This window comes from Felis catus, chromosome C2, assembly GCF_018350175.1.
Source record: "Felis catus isolate Fca126 chromosome C2, F.catus_Fca126_mat1.0, whole genome shotgun sequence".
Taxonomy (NCBI): domain Eukaryota; kingdom Metazoa; phylum Chordata; class Mammalia; order Carnivora; family Felidae; genus Felis; species Felis catus.
The window spans coordinates 144,233,129-144,252,405 of NC_058376.1; the positions used below are offsets into that span (position 1 = coordinate 144,233,129).

Below are 19,277 nucleotides of genomic sequence, written 5' to 3' on the forward strand. Positions count from 1 at the left end.
TCTAAGCCGAAGTCGGACACTTAACCGGCTGAGCCACCCAGGCACCCTGAGTAGTCATTTTAGAAGGGTCTTCTAGAAATGGCTTCCTCCATACAGAGAAAGATACCATATGTTTTCACTTTATGTGGATCCTGAGAAACTTAACAGAAACCCATGGGGGAGGGGAAGGAAAAAAAAAAAAAAGAGGTTAGAGTGGGAGAGAGCCAAAGCACAAGAGACTCTTAAATAAAACTGAGAACAAACTGAGGGTTGATGGGGGGTGGGAGGGAGGGGAGGGTGGGTGATGGGTATTGAAGAGGGCATCTTTTGGGATGAACACTGGGTGTTGTATGGAAACCAATTTGACAATAAATTTCATATATTGAAAAAAAAATAAAAATTAAAAAAAATAAAGATGGCTTCCTGCTCCCGTGAAATCTAGACAGAGCAATACAGGAAAAGTGGTAATGGGGTAGGGGGTTGATTGAAAGCAGCCAGCTCAAGAAAGATCTCCTCTGTCAGGGAAGTTGTTCCTAGTTGGTAGAAAACATTCTCCAAAAACCCACAAAGCACCCCACAATTAAAAAAAAAATGCTTTAAGCCTAGAAAGCACCAACCCCAAACTGCTATGTAGCAGTCAAAAATATTTATTGCAATTTCTCTTCCATTCTCCACACCAAATCTTTTCAATCCCAGAGAAGCCAGAAGATGTGGGGAGAGAAAGAGAAACACATGGAGGAAAAGGAGGATCACTTTAGCCTACAGTATGTCCCTAGCTTGAGGAGGAACAGAAGCTTTAACTTCAAATGCAGTTTTGGAATTTTGTTTCTTACATGCAAGTAGACATTGTAGTTTTTGAATTTCAGGGAACTAAATAAGTAACTCTGGGACATTTTATTATCCGAGAGTTTTCAGGAAAGTCACAAGAGTTGCTGTAGATTTCAGTCAAGTGTTAAACACCTCCACATTGCAGTTGATAGAGTGAGTTTGAATGGCAGTTACTTTCTGCTTGAGTTTGAATCCTATTTTCAATACCACTTGGTTTTGAAAAAATCTGTGTTAATCTAATTATCTTACTTGACTTTTGGCTGCAATGGTAAATTTAAATGTTTTCATGCCTTTAAAAGATTATTTTTGTTTAAAAAAATTGTTTTTTCTTAAAAAAACCAGGAAAAGGTAGTTTTTGCCTTAGTTTAGGCTTATTCAAAATAGAATTGTTTCCTTTGCTGAATTTTGTCTAAAATGTAAACCTTCAAGTTGAAGATTTATCTCATTAAATACTATAGTATTTTAATATTGAACCTAATCACAGTGTTATTACTATAATTCATTCAAGCATGATGTTCATTCATCCTTTACAAATTTTGCCCTAGTAATTAGTGTATGGAATGAATCTATTATGTTTGGTGAAATGCTGTGTCTTTATTTCTTTCTCGTCAATCCAGAAGCCCTTTCTTGGCAAATTCCAGTTGAAAGATTATGATAATGTATTAAACAGTTTAGTATATGAAGGTGATTACAAATAAACATTTCTTTTTGGTAGCTTCTGCAGAAGAAGTCTATTTAAATAAACGTGAATCACTTCTGCATGTCTTGAAAAATACATGAACTCATTCAACTGAAAGTTCTATTTTAATTAGAGAAGACATTGGTTGTTCTGGTAGGAAATTTGGGTTTTTAAAAGTATGTAAGATTACTACAATTGTGTAATTGTCCTGGTAGAATTGGCTAATATAATTAGCCAAAGAAAGGAGCCAAAGTACATATACAGGAAAGAAAAAAAGCAAGATTATCATTATTAGTAGATAATTGTTTACTTGGAAAACCCATGGAACTCAAATCTAAAAACTATTTTAAACAATAAGAAAATTCAATTATATGGCAGTTACAAAATTAGTATACAGAGGCAACCAGTGTGAAAATATGAATGGATAAAAGTTCCCATTTATAGCAACAAAGCATACATAACACACTAGAATAAGCTTAAGAAGCATATGTAAGAGCTATGTGAATACAACTTCAAAATGCTACTAAGAGACAGAAAATAAAACCTAAGTAAACGGAAAGATATAATCCTCTTTTTGGTTTAGAAGATTTAATATGGAAAGATGTCAATTCTCCCTAAATTATTTTTAATGTAATCTCAATTTTAAAAAAGGGCTTAAGATGAATGCTAAAATGTATAGGAAAATTAAACATAGAAGAGGGAAGTAGGCCTATAAAATACAAAATTATAATAAAGCCCCATTAGATAAAGCAGTTTCGTGCTAACAGTGATTTGACAGATAAATAGAACAATATAAAGTCCAAAAATAGACTCCAAAGTACTTGGAAATATAGTTAGTGGTTAAGATTGTATTCAAATAATTAAAGTTGTATTATTAATAAATTGTATGGGTACTAATGGCTACTTGGGAAAAGCATAAAGTAGAAGCTATACCTCATAACTTACACACAAATTAGTGCTAGAAAGATGAAAGATTTAAATGAACAAAATGAAAATACAAATCTATCTAAAAAATTAACTGTTAACAGGAAAAGATACTTGCAATACATGTAGCAGTGTATTACTTTCTTAATTTATACAAGACTCTTATAAACCAATAAGAAAAAGACCTATATAAATATTAACACAGGACTTGAACAGTCACTTGTAGAAACGAAAACATAAATGGCTTTTAAAAATGTGAAAAATTGATGAAAAAGATCTGGGATCTAATGTACAACATGGTGACTAAAGTTAATAATACTGTATTATGTATTTGAAAGTTGAAAAAAAAAACAGATCTTAAATGTTCTCACCACACACACACACACGAATTATTGTGTGAGTTGATGGAGGTGTTAACTAACTCTATTATGGTAATAATTTTACAAGATACACAGGTATCCAATTATTATGTTGTGCTCCTTAAATTTGCATAGTTATATGGCAATTGTACCTCAGTAAAGTTGGAAAAATATTAAAAGTTTCTCATAATTACTAAATTTAAGAAATGAAAATGATAATAAAAAAGAAATGCTGTATTTCTCTTAAAATATTGACAGAGATCTGAAAGTGTGGTCACAGAAGTCTTCTCCAGGGTGTGAGGAAACATACTGTTTGTGGCATTGTAAATTGTGACCATCTCATTCAAGAGTGAATTCACAGCAACTTCCAAAATGTAAAATACACCTTCAAACCTGGTAATTCAACATCTAGGAATTTACTCTTCTTACACTTTCACATGGGCAAAGTGATATATGCACAAATTTTTTTTAAAGCATTGTTTCAAATTACATAATATTAGAAATAGCTTAAATGTTCATAGCTAGGGCATTTGTCAAATAAATAATGGCACATACAAAGCACGTGTGTGGATATACCTTCATCTGTTTCCTCATTACTTTGGTTATGTCATCCAGTTTCTTGGCTTTAAATTCTGTGTGTGTGTGTGTGTGTGTGTGTGTGTGTGTGTGTGTGTGTGTGTGGATGATTCATAAATATTATCTGCTGTTCTCATTTCTCTCCTGAATTTCCTTACCACACTCTTACTTGGTATCTCCACTTGGATGTCACAATAGACATCTTGTACCAACAGGTCTGAACTCTTGATCTTCCCCCCTCCAGAATCTCACTTCCTTGACAGCCTTCTTCTCACTTGACAGCAAAGTTCATCCTTCTGCTAGTTCAGTCCAAAAGCCTTAGGGTCATCTTCTGCTTCTCTCACACCCAATTTTCAGTTGGTCAAGAAATTTATTTTGCTGTAACTTCAAATTATGTCCAGAATCCTACCACTTTTCACCACAATGGCTGCCACTATCCTGGTCTATACCACCATCATTTCTTGCCTAGGTTATTACTGGTAATCTTATATCTACATGCCTTTGTATAGTTTATTTTGGTCAAAACAATCAGAATGACACCAAAAACCATAAAATACCTAGGAATAAATCTAACCAAAGAGGTGAAAAATCTATGCACTGAAAACTATAGAAAGCTTATGAAAGAAATTAAAGAAGACACAAAAAAATGGGAAAATATCCTATGCTCCTGGAGAGGAAGAACAAATAGTGTTAAAATATCAATACTACCCAAAGCAATCTGCATTTTCAATGCAATCCCTATAAAAATAACACCAGCATTCTTCACAGAGCTAAAACAAACAATCCTAAAATGTGTATGGAAAAGACCCTGTGTGTCTAAAATGTGTCAGAAAAGACCCTGAATAGCCAAAGCAATCTTGAAAAAGAAAACCAAAGCAGGAGGCATCACAATCCCGGACTTCAAGCTGTATTACAAAGCTGTAATCATCAAGACAGTATGGTACTGGCACAAAAACAGACACTCAGATCAATGTAACAATAGAGAACCCAGAAATGGACCCACAAACATATGGCCAACTAATCTTTGACAAAGCAGGAAAGAAAATCCAATGGAATAAAGACAGTCTCTTCAGCAAGTGGTGCTGGGAAAACTGGACAGCAACATGCAGAAAAATGAACCTGGACCACTTTCTTATACCTTACACAAAAATAAACTCAAAATGGATGAAAGACCTAAACATAAGACAGGAAGCCATCAAAATCCTCAAGGAGAAAGCAGGAAAAACTCTTTGACCTTGGCTGAAGCAACTTGTTACTCAACAGGTCTCCAGAGGCAAGGAAAACAAAAGCAAACATGAACTACTGGGCCCTCATCAAAATAAAAAGCTTCTGCACAACGAAGAAAACAATCAGCAAAACAAAGGCAACTGACGGAATGGGAGAAGATATTTGCAAATGACATATCAGATAAAGGATTAGTATCCAAAATCTATAAAGAACTTATCAAACTCAACACCCAAAAAACAAATAATCCAGTGAAGAAATGGGCAAAAGACATGAATAGACACTTCTCCAAAGAAGACATCCAGATGGTCAACCGACACATGAAAAAATGCTCAGCATCTCTCATCACCAGGGAAATACAAATCAAAACCACAATGAGATACCACCTCACACTTACATTAACATTAACAACCCAGACAACAACAGATGTTAGCAAGGATGCAGAGACAGAGGATCTCTTTTGCACTGCTGGTGGGAATCCAAGCTGGTGCAGCCACTCTGGAAAACAGTTTGGAGCTTCTTCGAAAAATTGAAAATAGAACTACCCTACAACCCAGCAATTGCACTACTAGGTATTTATCCAAGGGATACAGATATGCTGTTTCAAAGGGGCACATGCACCCCAATGTTTATAGCAGCACTATCAACAGTAGCCAAAGTATGGAAAGAGCCCACATGTCCATCGATGGATGAATGGGTAAAGAAGATGTGGTATACATACAATGGGGTATTACTCAGCAATCAAAAAGAATGAAATCTTGCCATTTGCAACTACATGGATGGAACTAGAGGGTATTATGCTAAGCAAAATTAGTCAGAAAAAGACAAATATCATATGACTTCACTCATATGAGGACTTTAAGAGACAAAACAGATGAACATCAGGGAAGGGAAGCAAAAATAATATAAAAACAGGGAGGGGGACAAAACATAAGAGACTCTTCAATATGGAGAACAAACAGAGGGTTGCTAGAGGGGTTGTGGGAGGGGAGATGTGCTAAATGAGTAAGGGGCATTAAGGAATCTATTCCTGAAATCATTGTTGCACTATATGCTAACTAATTTGGATATTAAATAAATAAATAAATAAATAAATAAATAGTATAAAAAATCATGTTTTAAAACACTGAATCAAATCAAATGTTATTTTTCTGCTCAGAACTATGGAATGGGTCCCATTTTAGAATAAAAGGCAAGATCCCTGCAATGGCCTGAAAGGACCTCCATGATCTGGCCCCTGTTAATTTTGTGATCTCATTACCTGTTACTCTCCTTCTTCATTTAGCCTCAGCCACCTTGGTTTCTTTGATGCTTCTTGAATATACTTGTATCCTCCCACCTTAGAGTATTTTTTTTTCTCTGCTTGGAGTTCTCTTTTTTGGAATATCTACGTGGTTAACTCCCTGTCCTCTTTCACGTCTTTGCACATGTCACCTTTTCAATGAGAGTTACCCTACTTTTTTGCCTTAACTTTTCTTTATTACATAGAACTTGTAACCTCCTATTAACATACTGTAGGTTTTATTTATTTGTTATGCTTATTGTAGATTGTCTGTTTCACTAGCTAGAATGAAGGTAAGCTTTATCTACCTTCTTCAGTGGTAGATCCCAAGGGTTTAGAATATGTCAAATCAATCAATAAACGAAGCAATCTGCAAGAAAAATTGAAAAACTCAAAGTATATGTAACTGTTGACAACACTCTGTAAAATTAGATATATTCATACAAATGACATAAATGTTTGTAGATCCATACAGTAGCTGTGAAAGACTGTGAAAGAAACTGGTAATAATGGGTACCTTTGGGAGAAACAATACCAGCGATGGATATGGCGGCACATTCCAGCCTTCAGGGTGTGTACCCACCACTTTAGTTGGAAAATACAGTGCATAGTTGAGCCTAATTGTGGAATTCAAAATTCTTTATAAATTAGTCTTAATTTTTTGTTTCTTTGAAGATGTTTGATTGTACTACCACTAGATGGCACATACTTCCTGGTAAATTCTTAAAGAATCTCAGACACAAGTTTTTAAAAAAAGCTTTTTGGTTCCCCAAACTCACCAAAGTTTACTTTAGCTATCTATAGTATTGATTTTTCTCAAGAAATTTTCTTAACATCAATTGTTTAGTGCCATATCAGCTTCTAAGCTATTTTTCACTGATTTCTTATTTAGCACCATAACATTAGAGCTGCAGAAATATCTTAAACATGCAGATACTGTTAGATATTCTTAGTTTAAATTTTCTAATGTCTATTAAATTGTATCTGCCTAACTCTTTTTCTATGAAACTAATGGATGAAATTTAAATATTTTGTGCACAAAAGTAGGTTTTTGAAAAAAAAAAGTAGGTTTTTGTTTGATTATATTCTTTGACTCCTTTTTATAAAATAAATCATTGTCTAGAACAACATGCAATTTAACAAGCACTTTCGGAATGCTTACATAATATGCAGTGAGATTAGGCAAATGGGTACTATGGAGGATAGAAAGATGAACTATTATTTATTGCCTCTGTCTTCAGGGACTTTTCATTTTATGGGTAGGGGCAGTCATGAATACAAATAACTATAATACAACTCAGAATGTAGTGAATGATTAAATGAAAATATTAAGTGTAACAGGAACAGATAGTTGATATTAATTTGGGGACTCCAAGAATAAGGTGGAGTTTGAGAAGAGCTTTAAATATATGGATAGTTTCATTCTCTAAATGAATTAAATATAGGTGTTATATAGATTTACATTTCTGTATAAGGAGTAAATTATGTATCTGAGATAAAGATATGATTATTATATGTAAGTGGTAAATATGGAATAATAGAATAAAAACCTGTATTTTTTTTATGGCAAACTCCCAAAAAAGAAAATGGTGGTATGAATTTTATAATTTGTAACATTTAAAAACATTATAAGAAGTTTTTTAGGCAGATTCTTGGGTGCTTAGTTGGCTCAGTCAGTAGAGCACGTAACTCTTGATCTCAAGACTGTAAATTCAAGACCCACGTTGGGTGTGGAGATTACTTAAAGATAAAATCTTTAAAAAAAAACTTTTTAGTCAAGTTCTAAAATAACAATGGAAAAATTAGTGGGTCAGATAATTTTTAAAGTCATTTTTAACCTAGAGATTCTTTCACTCTTTTTCTCTTTAAAAATTTCTGTAAAAATAAATTACATGTAGAAAAAGTACTGAATTCAAGTAGAATAACATTGATTGAGTGCTTGCTATGCCAGAAAACTGTCATCTATTATTTCATTTAATACTTCTGAAACTTTATGATTAGTATATGCTGTTATCCACATTTTAGAGATGAAGAAATTGGGGCAAAAGTTTAAGGAACTTGTATGAATAGGTCACTTTTCTGCCATAACTCAAAACTGGATGTGAATGGAATTAATTTTCTTACAATAAGAAACTTGGCTTTTCAGTTTATACCACTTCAGTATCATTGTTATGTTACTTAAAAGAGAATCAAATTATGCTAACAAAATATATTAATACTGACTACTTTGTTACATTGGTGGTCATAACTTTTTGTAACTTTTTAAATGTGAGAGGAATTATATTAAAATATTATCTTAGTGAATCAAGAATCTAACCCTTTGTCTTTTAATGTACAGCATTCCCACAACTTTGCTATACTCTAATAATGAAATAATAATTATATACCAAAGTCTACATAATGTATGTTACAATGCTTATTAAATCGGGTTAATTTCAGCTCAATAGCTAAATCAAGTAGATATTAAAACAAAATTATACATTTAGAAATGAGTCATTATTTTTCTGTGTTTCTTTAGCTAGGAACATGTACAAAGAAAAAGAAATGGTATAAAAGTGCACTACAAGAAGCATACCTTCTCTATGGACATTCTCACGAGCGAAGACTAGAAGTGTGCCGCCTATCCAAACAGGGTATTTGAGTTTTTTTATTCTTTACCACTCCCAAATGAGGATTTATTCAGATGCATGCTTTCTGAAATATATTTGCACATTTAAAAATTTTTCTTTTCATAGGGATAGGATATATCTTTGTCCACTGAAAAATTGGTTTTCTATGGATTAATAGTATGTATTTCACCCTCTGAAACTAAGCATACACTCTATTTAAATGCAAGGGTTTTAATTAACGCTTCTATCATCTTCTTTACTCTTAGACTATCGACGTAAGTTCTTTTATGTATTTCAAAGTATCATATTTTACAATTAGAAGCTATGTCTTTAAAATATATTTCTGGGATGAAACTTTCATTTGCATGTGCTGTATTATTTCAGACCAAAGTATTTTTCAAAATGTTTTATTTGTGAACACATTCAAGGCAGAGATAAAAACAATCATCAACTTTTTTTTTTTTAATTAGGTAAAAAAATATGGTAAGATTTCAGGTCATTTTCAAAGAAAGTTCTTTTGAATCATCAATATTATGGTTTATAGATAGCTTTTTAAATGAATTCATCATAATGATTATAGTAGGTAAGATACATTTTTAACTCTGAATGTGATTTCACATAAAAATGATGATTTTCAATAAATTTAAATATGTTTTTAAATTTTGCTGCTTAGCGATAATAATTATCACCTTAAGTTCTAAAGATTATGGAAGGATCTGGCCTTCAGTGCTGACTGAATTTGAAAGTAAGAGTGGTATTTTTTTCCTCCCTTGGAGAAGCTTAATATATATTTTAAAAAACTTATAGGTGAAAATATTTTATTTAAGAAAAATTTAAATATTAACCCAGCTATCTAGGTTTAGATTTTGAAGGAAATAAGTAGATTTAAAAACAGTGGAAAAGAATGACAAGCACATTACTCTGGTTTACTCTGAAACTGGGAAAAGGGACATTTATTACCATGAATGTGATTTTTATTCCTTGTGCTGAAAATATAATGTCTCTATTTATTAGCAGTAAAGGTTGAACTCACTGTATTGTCACAAATGCAATTTTATTCTTTTCATGGATTATACATTTTTCTTGTGTAACCAAAATAAACTTTGAAATATTTAGGGTTTTAGGGTTTTTTAATATAAATACTGTAAACTAATATAGTCAGTTATTTTTTAAAATTATATTACAGCCATTTCACACTAGCAATGGATACACTCTTTCAATAAATATGGAACTGTGTCTTTGTCATTGTTGTGTGTGCCGGAGTATTAACGTCTGGGTCCTTTGGCATTCTTACTTGTCCAGAGTCTATGGAGAGGGGTTATTTCTCATTGGTTTTGTAGCAGACCATTTTTTTGCTGAAAGACTGATGATTTTTGCATGCAGAAATTGATGTAATTCAGTCTGAATGTAGAGAATCCATGCCTAGAGACTCATTTTGTTCATCTTATTGTTGAGTTTTAAGAGTTCTTTGTGTATTTCAGATAACAGCCCTTTGTCAGATATGTACTTTGCAAATATTTCTCTCACTCTGGATTATCTTCTGATTCTCTTGACAGTGTATTTTGCAGAGCAGAAATTTTCATTTTAATGAAGTCCAACTTACTAATTATTTCTTTTGTGGCCCTTGCTTTTGATGTTCTATCTGAAGTCATTAGCAACCTAAGTCATCTACATTTGTAGATGGGGGGCATGAAGAGACTTGCAGGAATTCAGTCTTTGCCATAAGAGGCTCGCTCACTTCAGACTCACTCTTTACTATCTCCAAAAGAGACAATATAGTCCTTGCTTAGCTTCTAGGGTGAATTCTCGTACGTATCCAGCTTCTTACTTTGTTCAAAAGTGGTTTTGAGACATAAATAGCCATTATTCAGATATTTTACAAAAGGTGAGTAGTTTAGAGGCAAACAACTTATTTCATCCCAACAACTTTGAGAATTTCTTCACCCCAACATTTATTTTTCCAACCCAGAAATAATGACTCCTAATTTCTTGGCCTGAATTCTCCCTACACTGCAGACATTGACACACTATTATGTTTGATGCAACTCTTTCAGTGTTGAAATCTGCTGGGTCAGTAAATGATATGTAAAAAATACAGACCTGCTCATACTGTAAGAGATTTCAAAGTCCTGTCCACATAATTCAGTTCCCCTGTTTTTTGTTATATTAACTACGACTCCAAGTAAGTGATTCTTTTTCTGAGTATAGAAAGATTTTTCTTATGTAGGAACATTCATTATAATTGTATTTTTAAAATGAGTAGGGTATTATCCATATAGTCCATAATTTATATCCATAAATTATCCATAATTTAGCTTTAGGATTTTGTGTTATTTGTAGGATTAATATTTTCTTACATGCTTTACATCTTAGAGTGGATGTTCCTATTTCTACCTTTTTTTTCCTAGAATTGTTTTGTTTTGTTTTAAATAAACTTTATTTTTTAGAGCAGCAAAATTTCGGGTTCCCAGAAAAATTAAGCAGTAAGTACAGAGTTCTCATAAGCCCCCGCCCTATACCCATACAGTATCTTCCACTATCAACTTCTGGCCCCAGAGAAGCATGAACCAACACTGACATATCATTATCACCCAAAATTCAGAGTTTACATTAAGGTTCACTCTTTGTGTTGTACATTCTACGGGTTTTGACGAATGTATGATGATGTGTATTCACCGTTGTAGTATCATACAGAATTGTTTCACTGGCCTAAAAATTTTGTGTTCCACATGTTCATTTCTCCCCCACTCCTACCCCTCTGCCAACACCTCACAACCACTGATCTTTTTAGTCTCCAGAACATCATATAGTTGGAGTCATACAGTATGTAGCCTTTTCAGATTGACTTCTTTTACTTAGTAATATGTGTTTACATTTCTCCATGTCTGTAGATTCTTTAGCACTGAAAATAGTCCATTGTTTGTATGTAATACAGTTTATGTATCCGTTCACCAACGGAAGGACATCTTGGTTGTTTCTAGGTTTTGACAATTATGAATAAAGCTGCCATAAACATGCAACATAGGTTTTTTTGTGCACATAAGTTTTCAGCTCATTTGGGTAACTACCAAGGAACACAATTGCTGAATCATATGGTAAGGGTATGTTTAGTTTTATAAGAAACTGCCAAACTATCTTCCAAAGTGGCTGTATCATTTTTACATTCCTACCAGAAATGAATGACAGTTCCTGTTGCTCCACATACTTGCCAGAATTTGGTGTTGTCAGTGTTCTGGATTTTGGCCATTTTAATAGGTCTGCAGTGGTGTTTTAATTTGCAATTAAATGTCATTAGAAAATGACATACAATGATGATGAACATGCTTTCATATGCTTATTTGCCATCTATAAATCTTCTTTGCTGTGGTGCCTCTTCATTGCCTGCTTTTTAATTCAATTGTTCATCTTGTTGACTTTTAAGATTCTTTGTATATTTCAAATAACAGTCTTTTTGTCAGGTATGTATTTTGCAAATATTTTTTTCTCTGGATTATCTTCTCATTCTCTTGACAGTGCATTTTTCAGAGCATACATTTTAATTTTAATGAAGTCCAACTTATTAATTATTTCTTTCATGGGCCTTGCCTTTGATGTTATATCTAAAGTCATCAGCATATCCTAGGTCATCTACATTTTCTCCTGTGTTACCCTCTAGGAGTTTTATAGTTTTGCATTTTTCATTTAGATGTGTGATTTTGAGTTAATTTTTATGAAAGGTGTAAGGTCTAGATCTAGATCCATTTTTGGCACATAGACATCTAGTTGTTCAACACCAGTTATTGAAAACACTTTTCTTCATTATATTGTCTTTGCTCTTTTGTAAAAGATCAGTTGACTATATTTATAGAGTCTGTTTCTGGGCGGTCTATTCTGTTCCATTGATCTATTTGTTATTCTTTTCCCAGTATTACACTGTCTTGATTATTGTAGCTTTAGAGTAAGTCTTGAAGTCAGGTAGGATGAAGTCCTCTGACTGTCCTTCAATATTGTGATGGCTATTCTGTATCTTTGTCTATTCATATAAACTTTAGATTCAGTTTGTTGATATCCACAAAATAACTTGTTGGGATTTTCATTGAGATTGCACTGAATCTATAGATCAAGTTGGGAAGAACTGACATCTTGACAATATTGAGACTCCCCATCCATAAATATGAAATATATCCACATTATTTAGTTCTTTCATTTTGTTCATCAGAGTTTTGTAGTTTTCCTCATATAATCTTGTCCATCTTTTGTTAAATTTATGCCTAAGTATTTCATTTGGGGGGTGTTAGTGTAAATGGTAATGTGTTCTTAATTTCAAATCCTACTTTTTAATTGCTGGTAAATAGGAAAGTGATTGACTTTTGTGTATTAACCTTGTGCCCTACAACCTTGCAATAATCACTTATTTGTTCCAGGAGTATTTTTCTTGATTTTTTGGATTTTCTGCATAGATATTCATGTCATCTACTGAGAAAGGCAGTTTTATTATTTCTCAGATCTATACTCTTCTTCCTTTTTTCCCCCTTATTGCATTAATTAGGAGTTCCAGGACAATATTGAAAAGAGTTCTGAGGCAGGAACATCTCTGACTTATTCCTAATCTTAGGGAAAAAGCTTTGAGCTTCTTACTATTGAGTATGATGTCAGCTGTAGGATTTTTATAGATTCTCCTTATCAAATTGAGGATGTTTCCCTTTATTCCTAGTTTGCTGGGAATTTTTATCATGCATGGGTGTGTTGGATTTTGTTAAGTGCTTTATTTGCACAACTGATATGATCATATTTGACTTTTCTTTTTTAACCTACTGATGTCATTGATTACGTTAATTGAATTTGATTGTTGAAGCAGCCTTGTATACCTCAGATAAATCTCACTTGCTTATGGTGTATAATTCTTTTTATACATTGTTAGATTTGATTTGTAGTATGTTGAGAATTTTGCATCTATGTTCATTAGAGAAATCGGTCCGTAGTTTTCTTGTAATGTCTTTGTTTGGTTTTGTTATACTGGCCTCAGTGAATGAATTAGGAAGTATTCCCCCTGTCTATCTTCTGGAAGAGCTTATAGAGAATTGCTATAATTTCTTCCATAAATATTTGGTAGAAATCACCAGTGAACCCATCTGGGCTTGGTGTTTTTGTTTTGTAAGGTTATTATATTGATTCAATGTTATAAAAAGATACAGGCTTCTTAGATTGTTTATTCTTGTGTGACTTTTGACAGATTACGTCTTTTAAAGAATTGGTCCATTTCATCTAGGTATCAGATTTGCGGGCATAGAGTTATTGACAGCATTTCCTTTTATTATCCTTTTAATATCTTCACATCTGTAATGATGCCCTCTCTTTCATTTTTGATATTAGTAATTTATGTTTTCTGTCCTTTTTTTCTAGTTAGCCTGGCTAGTGTCTTATTTTTATTGATCTTTTCAAAGAAACAGCTTTTGGTTTTATTTCCTCAATTGATCTCCTGTTTTCAATCTCATTGGTTTCTGCCCTAATTTTTATTTTTTGTGCATACTTCGTATTTTAACTTGCTTTTCTTTTTCTAGTTTCCTAAGATGGAAGCTTAGTTTATTGATTTTGGGTCTTTGTTTTTTCATAATATACACATTTTAATGCTGTAAATTCCTCTCTAAATACTGCTTTTACTGCATCTTACGAATTTTCATAAACTTTATTTTCATTTTCATTTAGTCCAAAGTATTTTTTTTTTAAAGTTTATATATTTTTGAGACAGAGAGAGACAGAGCATGAACGGGGGAGGAGCAGAGAGAGAGGGAGACACAGAATCGGAAGCAGGCTCCAGGTTCTGGGCCATCAGCCCAGAGCCCGACGCGGGGCTTGAACTCACGGACCGTGAGATCGTGACCTGAGCTGAAGTTGGACGCTCAACCGACTGAGCCACCCAGGCGCTCCTAGTCCAAAGTATTTTAAAATTTCTCTTACGATTTCTTTTTTGACCCATATGTTATTTAGAAATGTGTTGTTTAATCTCCAAGTATTTAGAGGGTTTTATAGTTATCTTTCTGGGGTTTTTTTGTTTGTTTGTTTTGTTACCTAGTTTAATTCCACTGTGGTCTGAGAGCAGACTATTGTATGATATCTGTTTTCAAAAGTGAGTTAGGGAGTATTTTATGTATTATATGTATTTTATGTATTATATGTATTATATACATAGTCAATCTTGGTGAATGTTCCAAGTGAGCATGAGAAGAATGTGTATTCTGCTACTGAAGTTGTAGTCTGTAGGTGTAGATTATATTCAGTCGATTGATGGTGTTGAGTTCAAAGTACAATAGTTTCCTCTTATATGCAGTTTCACTTTCTACAGTTTTAGTTATCCGTGGTCAGCTGTGGCCTAGAAGCAGGTGATCCTCCTTTGATGTTTCATCAGAAGGTCAGTAGTAGCGTAACAGTATGTCACAATGCCTCTGTCATTCACCTCACTTCATCTCATCATGCAGGCATTTTATCTCATATAACAAGAAGGATAAGTACATTACAATAAGAGATTTTGAGAGACCACATTCACACAATTTTTATCAGAGCATATGGTTATAATTACTCTATTGTATTAAGATCTCTTACCCTGCCTAACTTATAAATTAAACTGTTATCATGACTATGTATATATAGGAAAAAATCAGTATATAAAGGTTTTATTACTATCCATGGTTTCAGGTGTCTACTGGGGGTCTTGGAACATATCCTCCACAGATAAAGGGGAACTACTGTATGTCCTGACTGATTTTCTGCCTTCTGGACCTGCTCATTTCTGATAACGTCTCTAATTATCATAATGGGTCTATCTGTTTTCCTTGAGTTCTATCAATTTTTGTGTTACATGCTTTGACACTGTTGTTAGACACATTTATATTAATAATCATTATGTCTTCTTGGAGTAGTAACCACTGTATTATTAATTAATATTCTCTTTATCCCTGATAACTTTCCTTGCTCGGAAGCATTCTCTGTCTGAAATTAATATAGCTTTCTTTTAATTAGTGTTAACATGCTATATCTCTATTTTTCTAATTTTAACCTCTGTGTGTGTAGTTAAAGTGAGTTTTTTTGTAGACAGCATATAGTTGATCCACTCTAACAGTCTTTGTTTTTTAATTGGTATAATTAGACACTGAAATTTAAAATAGTCATTGATATAGTTGGATTAATAGCTACCATATGTGTTACTGTTTTCCATTTGTTTTTCTTTGCTCCTATTTTTTCTTTCACTCTTTTTCTGCCTTTTGTAGTTTAATTGAACATTTTATATAATTCTGTTTTCTTTCTTAGCATATCAATTATGCTTTCTTTTTAAGTTTCTTTAAGAAAAAAAACTTTTTAAGGAGATGGTTTTCCTAAATTGAACATATTGTTGCTGTTATTACTATTTTGAACACATTGTTTTCAGTTAAAGAATAAGAAAATTAAAAGTTTATATTTTACCTTCACTTAGTCATTCCCTGATGCTGTTCCTTTCTTTATGTATATACAAGTTTCTACTCTACATCATTTTCCTCTCTCTTTTAACATTTCTTGTAAGGTAAATCTACTGGTAACAAATTCCCTCAATTTTTCTTTGCCTGACAAAATATATATGCCTTTATTTTTGAAGGATAATTTCACAGGGTACTGAATTCTAATTTGGTGGGTTTTTCTCTCACAACACTAATTATTTCACTCACTCTCCTCTTGTTCTCACAGGTTCTGAGGGGAATTGGATAAAATTCTATCTGCTCCTTTACAGATAAGGCACACCACCCTCCCCCAGGCTTCTTTCAATAATTTTCCTTTATCTTTGCTTACCGCTTACCTTTGGCATTTATACTGCTTGTCCTCTGAGCTTCCTGGATCATTATTCGGTATCTGACGTTTAAATCGGGGGAAATTCTCAGTCATTATTGCTTCCAATATTTCTTCTGTTCCATTCTCTATTTCTTTTCTGTCTGGTATTCCCATTACACATATATTATACTTTTGTGGTTTTCCCATTGATCCTGGATATTCTTTTCTTTTGTTTTCCAATTTTTTTTCTCTTTGCTTTCCGTTTTAGAAGTTTCTATTAATATATCCTCAAGCTCACAGATTCTTTCCTCAACTGTGTCCAATCTAGTGATGAAACCTGTCAAAGGTATTCTTCATTTCTGTTACAGCATTTTGAATCCCCAGCACTTCTTTTTTATTATTTCTTAGAATTTCCATGTCTCTACTTACAATAACCACTTGTTCTTGAATGTTGCCTACTTCTAACGCTAAAGCCCTTACCGTATTAAGCGTACTTGTTTTAAATTCACAGTCTGATCATTCCAGCATCTCTGACATACATGGGTCTGCTTTTGATACTTGCTCTGTCACTTCAGACTGTTTTTTGCTTTTCGTATGCTTTGTATTTTTTGTGGAAAGACAAACATGATGTACCAGGTAATGGAAACTGTGGTAAGGAGACCTTTAGCAGTGTAGTGGTAAGGCATGTGGGACTAGGGAAGGCATTCTATATTTCTTTGTTTCTTTGTTTGTTTGTTTGTTTTGAGAGAGAGAGAGAGAGCGCTAGTGTGAGGGGGGAGGGGCAGAGAGAGAGAGAGAGAGGGGGAGAGAGAATCCCAAGCAGGCCCTGCACTGTCTTGACTGAGCTCTGGGCCCTGCACTGAGCTTGACACGGAGCTCAATCTCATGAACCATTAGACCATGACCTGAGCCAAGATCAAGAGTTGAATCCTAACCAACTGAGTCACCCAGATGCTCCAAGCATTCTATGGTTCTATGATTAGGTCTTAGTCCTGGGCTTTGAACTGTACAAGTGCTTCCCATTTGTTTTCACCCCCTTACATGGTACATAATGGATAGAGGGGATCCCGAGTTGGTATTTCCCTTCCCTTGCGTGGAAAACCATAGAATGCTTGATTTGGGTATTTCCCTCCCCCACCAATTGGTCAGGCTCCGAGAAAACCAGGATAGGTTAGGCTCTGGTAAAATAGTTTCTCTTCAAAGCAAACAGCTAAGAACTGAATGCTCTGGCATATTTCAAAATGGTTACTTTTTTCTTCCCACTGAGGAAGTGCAAAGGTGTTTTTCTCCAGTCTTTATTAGGAGAACCCAATATAGCTCCTGGAGGTAAATGCATAAAAGTGTGCCTCCCTCCTGCATGACTGGGTCCCCCAAGAATTTTTCTCTCTCAGGCTTGTTCACGTTGAGGCTCCAGCAATTCATCAATTACAGTTCATGTGTTCCTACCCCAGCACTAGTTCCTGTGGAGGTTTCTGCTCCATTAAGTTGTGATTCTTTGTATTCACCTGTCTCTCCAAATTTGGGGGCCGCGGTTTGCCCTGTGACCTCATTTCTCTAAGGGATCTAAGAAGAGTTATTGATTTTCAATTTGTTCAGCTTTTTACCTGTTGTGAGGATGGAGTGTGACTTCTAAGCTCTTTACATGCCAGATCGGAAACTGGAATATCCTCTACCTTTTTAAGAACATGCTTTCAGCTGTCACCTTTAAAGAAGCATATACTAACAGATTTTCTGAGGCCATCCATGGATAAGCTTTAAAGAATATTTTTTTTTTAAAAAAGAAACCACTGATTTATGTTAATATTTGTACTCTTTTCTAATACGGTTGTAAATAAAAAAAATTTAACATCTGTTATGAGTCATGAGGCATAACCACCTCTACTGATTCGGAACATTTTCATTTTCTACCTGCAGCTCCTCTTTTGCACTTTAAAACGATGATATGGATGTAGCCCAGAAGAGGAGTAAAGGCCCTTTTAATTATCCAAATCTACATTTCCTGTTAACTGCTTTTCGCTCTGTGTGAGGGTCCCTACATGCAGAGATTTCTGAAGGGAGGAAATTAAACCTTTCTCACTAGGGAAAATTCAGCTCTTAGAAAGTGTTTAATGTTGCTGAAGTTGAACACGGACCTACTGTTATTAATAGGAAAATTGCTAATGATTGTCATGTTTTTTCAGCATTACATCAGACTTTCCCTTTGGCAAATCCCTTTGAAAATCAGAGTGGCTGTTATTACCCCCCGAAACACTTCTATATTGCACTGGGAGATGGTTGTGCAACGTTTCAACATAAAAAGTTCCTTGAACAACAGTTTGGATATTTCTGTTCCAAATGTGTCTCCCTACTGGAAATTTTACATAAGAATGATGTATATTTTGAGGAGAAAAATAACAAAATTGTATTCTTTTTTCACTAACTGGAAAAAAGACCAGTATATGACCAGGGTCCATTGGATCCAATTTTAGTTTTGAGTTTCTTTTATGTGCATTTTCAACTGCGTGTACAGATTGATATTTCATCATGACTTTCATTGTTATTAGAGGTCTTCAAAAGAAGAAAATGAAAAAAAATTTTAGATACAACAAAATTTATTCTATCTTGTAATTATCATCAGGGCTCTTTTGTAAATCTGAAATGCATTATGGAATTTTACTAATCTTTGCTATTTTATCATTACTCATCAGTTTATTCCCAACTATGTTAAAAAGACTAAAACAATTATTTAAATGGTAGAATGATGGAATCACTTAACAAGATGATACAACAGTAACATGTATAATCACTAACCTGTTTTTCCTAGTATTGCAAGGGTTAAGATCTCTTTGTATGTATGTGTCTCTGTCTCTCTCTCTCTCACACACATGCACCCATACCCCAGAATGTCTTTATTAGCTAAATGTAAAAGAACACTGTTTTTTTGTTTTTTTTTTTAATTTTTTTTTTCAACGTTTATTTATTTTTGGGACAGAGAGACAGAGCATGAACGGGGGATGGGCAGAGAGAGAGGGAGACGCAGAATCGGAAACAGGCTCCAGGCT

General features: G+C 33.8%; 1 protein-coding gene across 8 annotated transcripts in view; it reads left to right on the forward strand.

Moving 5' to 3' along the window:
- ZCWPW2 (zinc finger CW-type and PWWP domain containing 2) overlaps nt 1-19,277 on the forward strand; it is a 150,196-nt gene that overhangs the window by 82,570 nt on the left and 48,349 nt on the right. For all 8 annotated transcript variants that reach the window (XM_045037728.1, XR_006585594.1, XR_006585590.1 and 5 more), the window contains one exon: nt 8,370-8,484. In XM_045037728.1, coding sequence (XP_044893663.1) covers nt 8,370-8,484 — 115 coding nt within the window. The remainder of the gene's footprint in view (nt 1-8,369; nt 8,485-19,277) is intronic.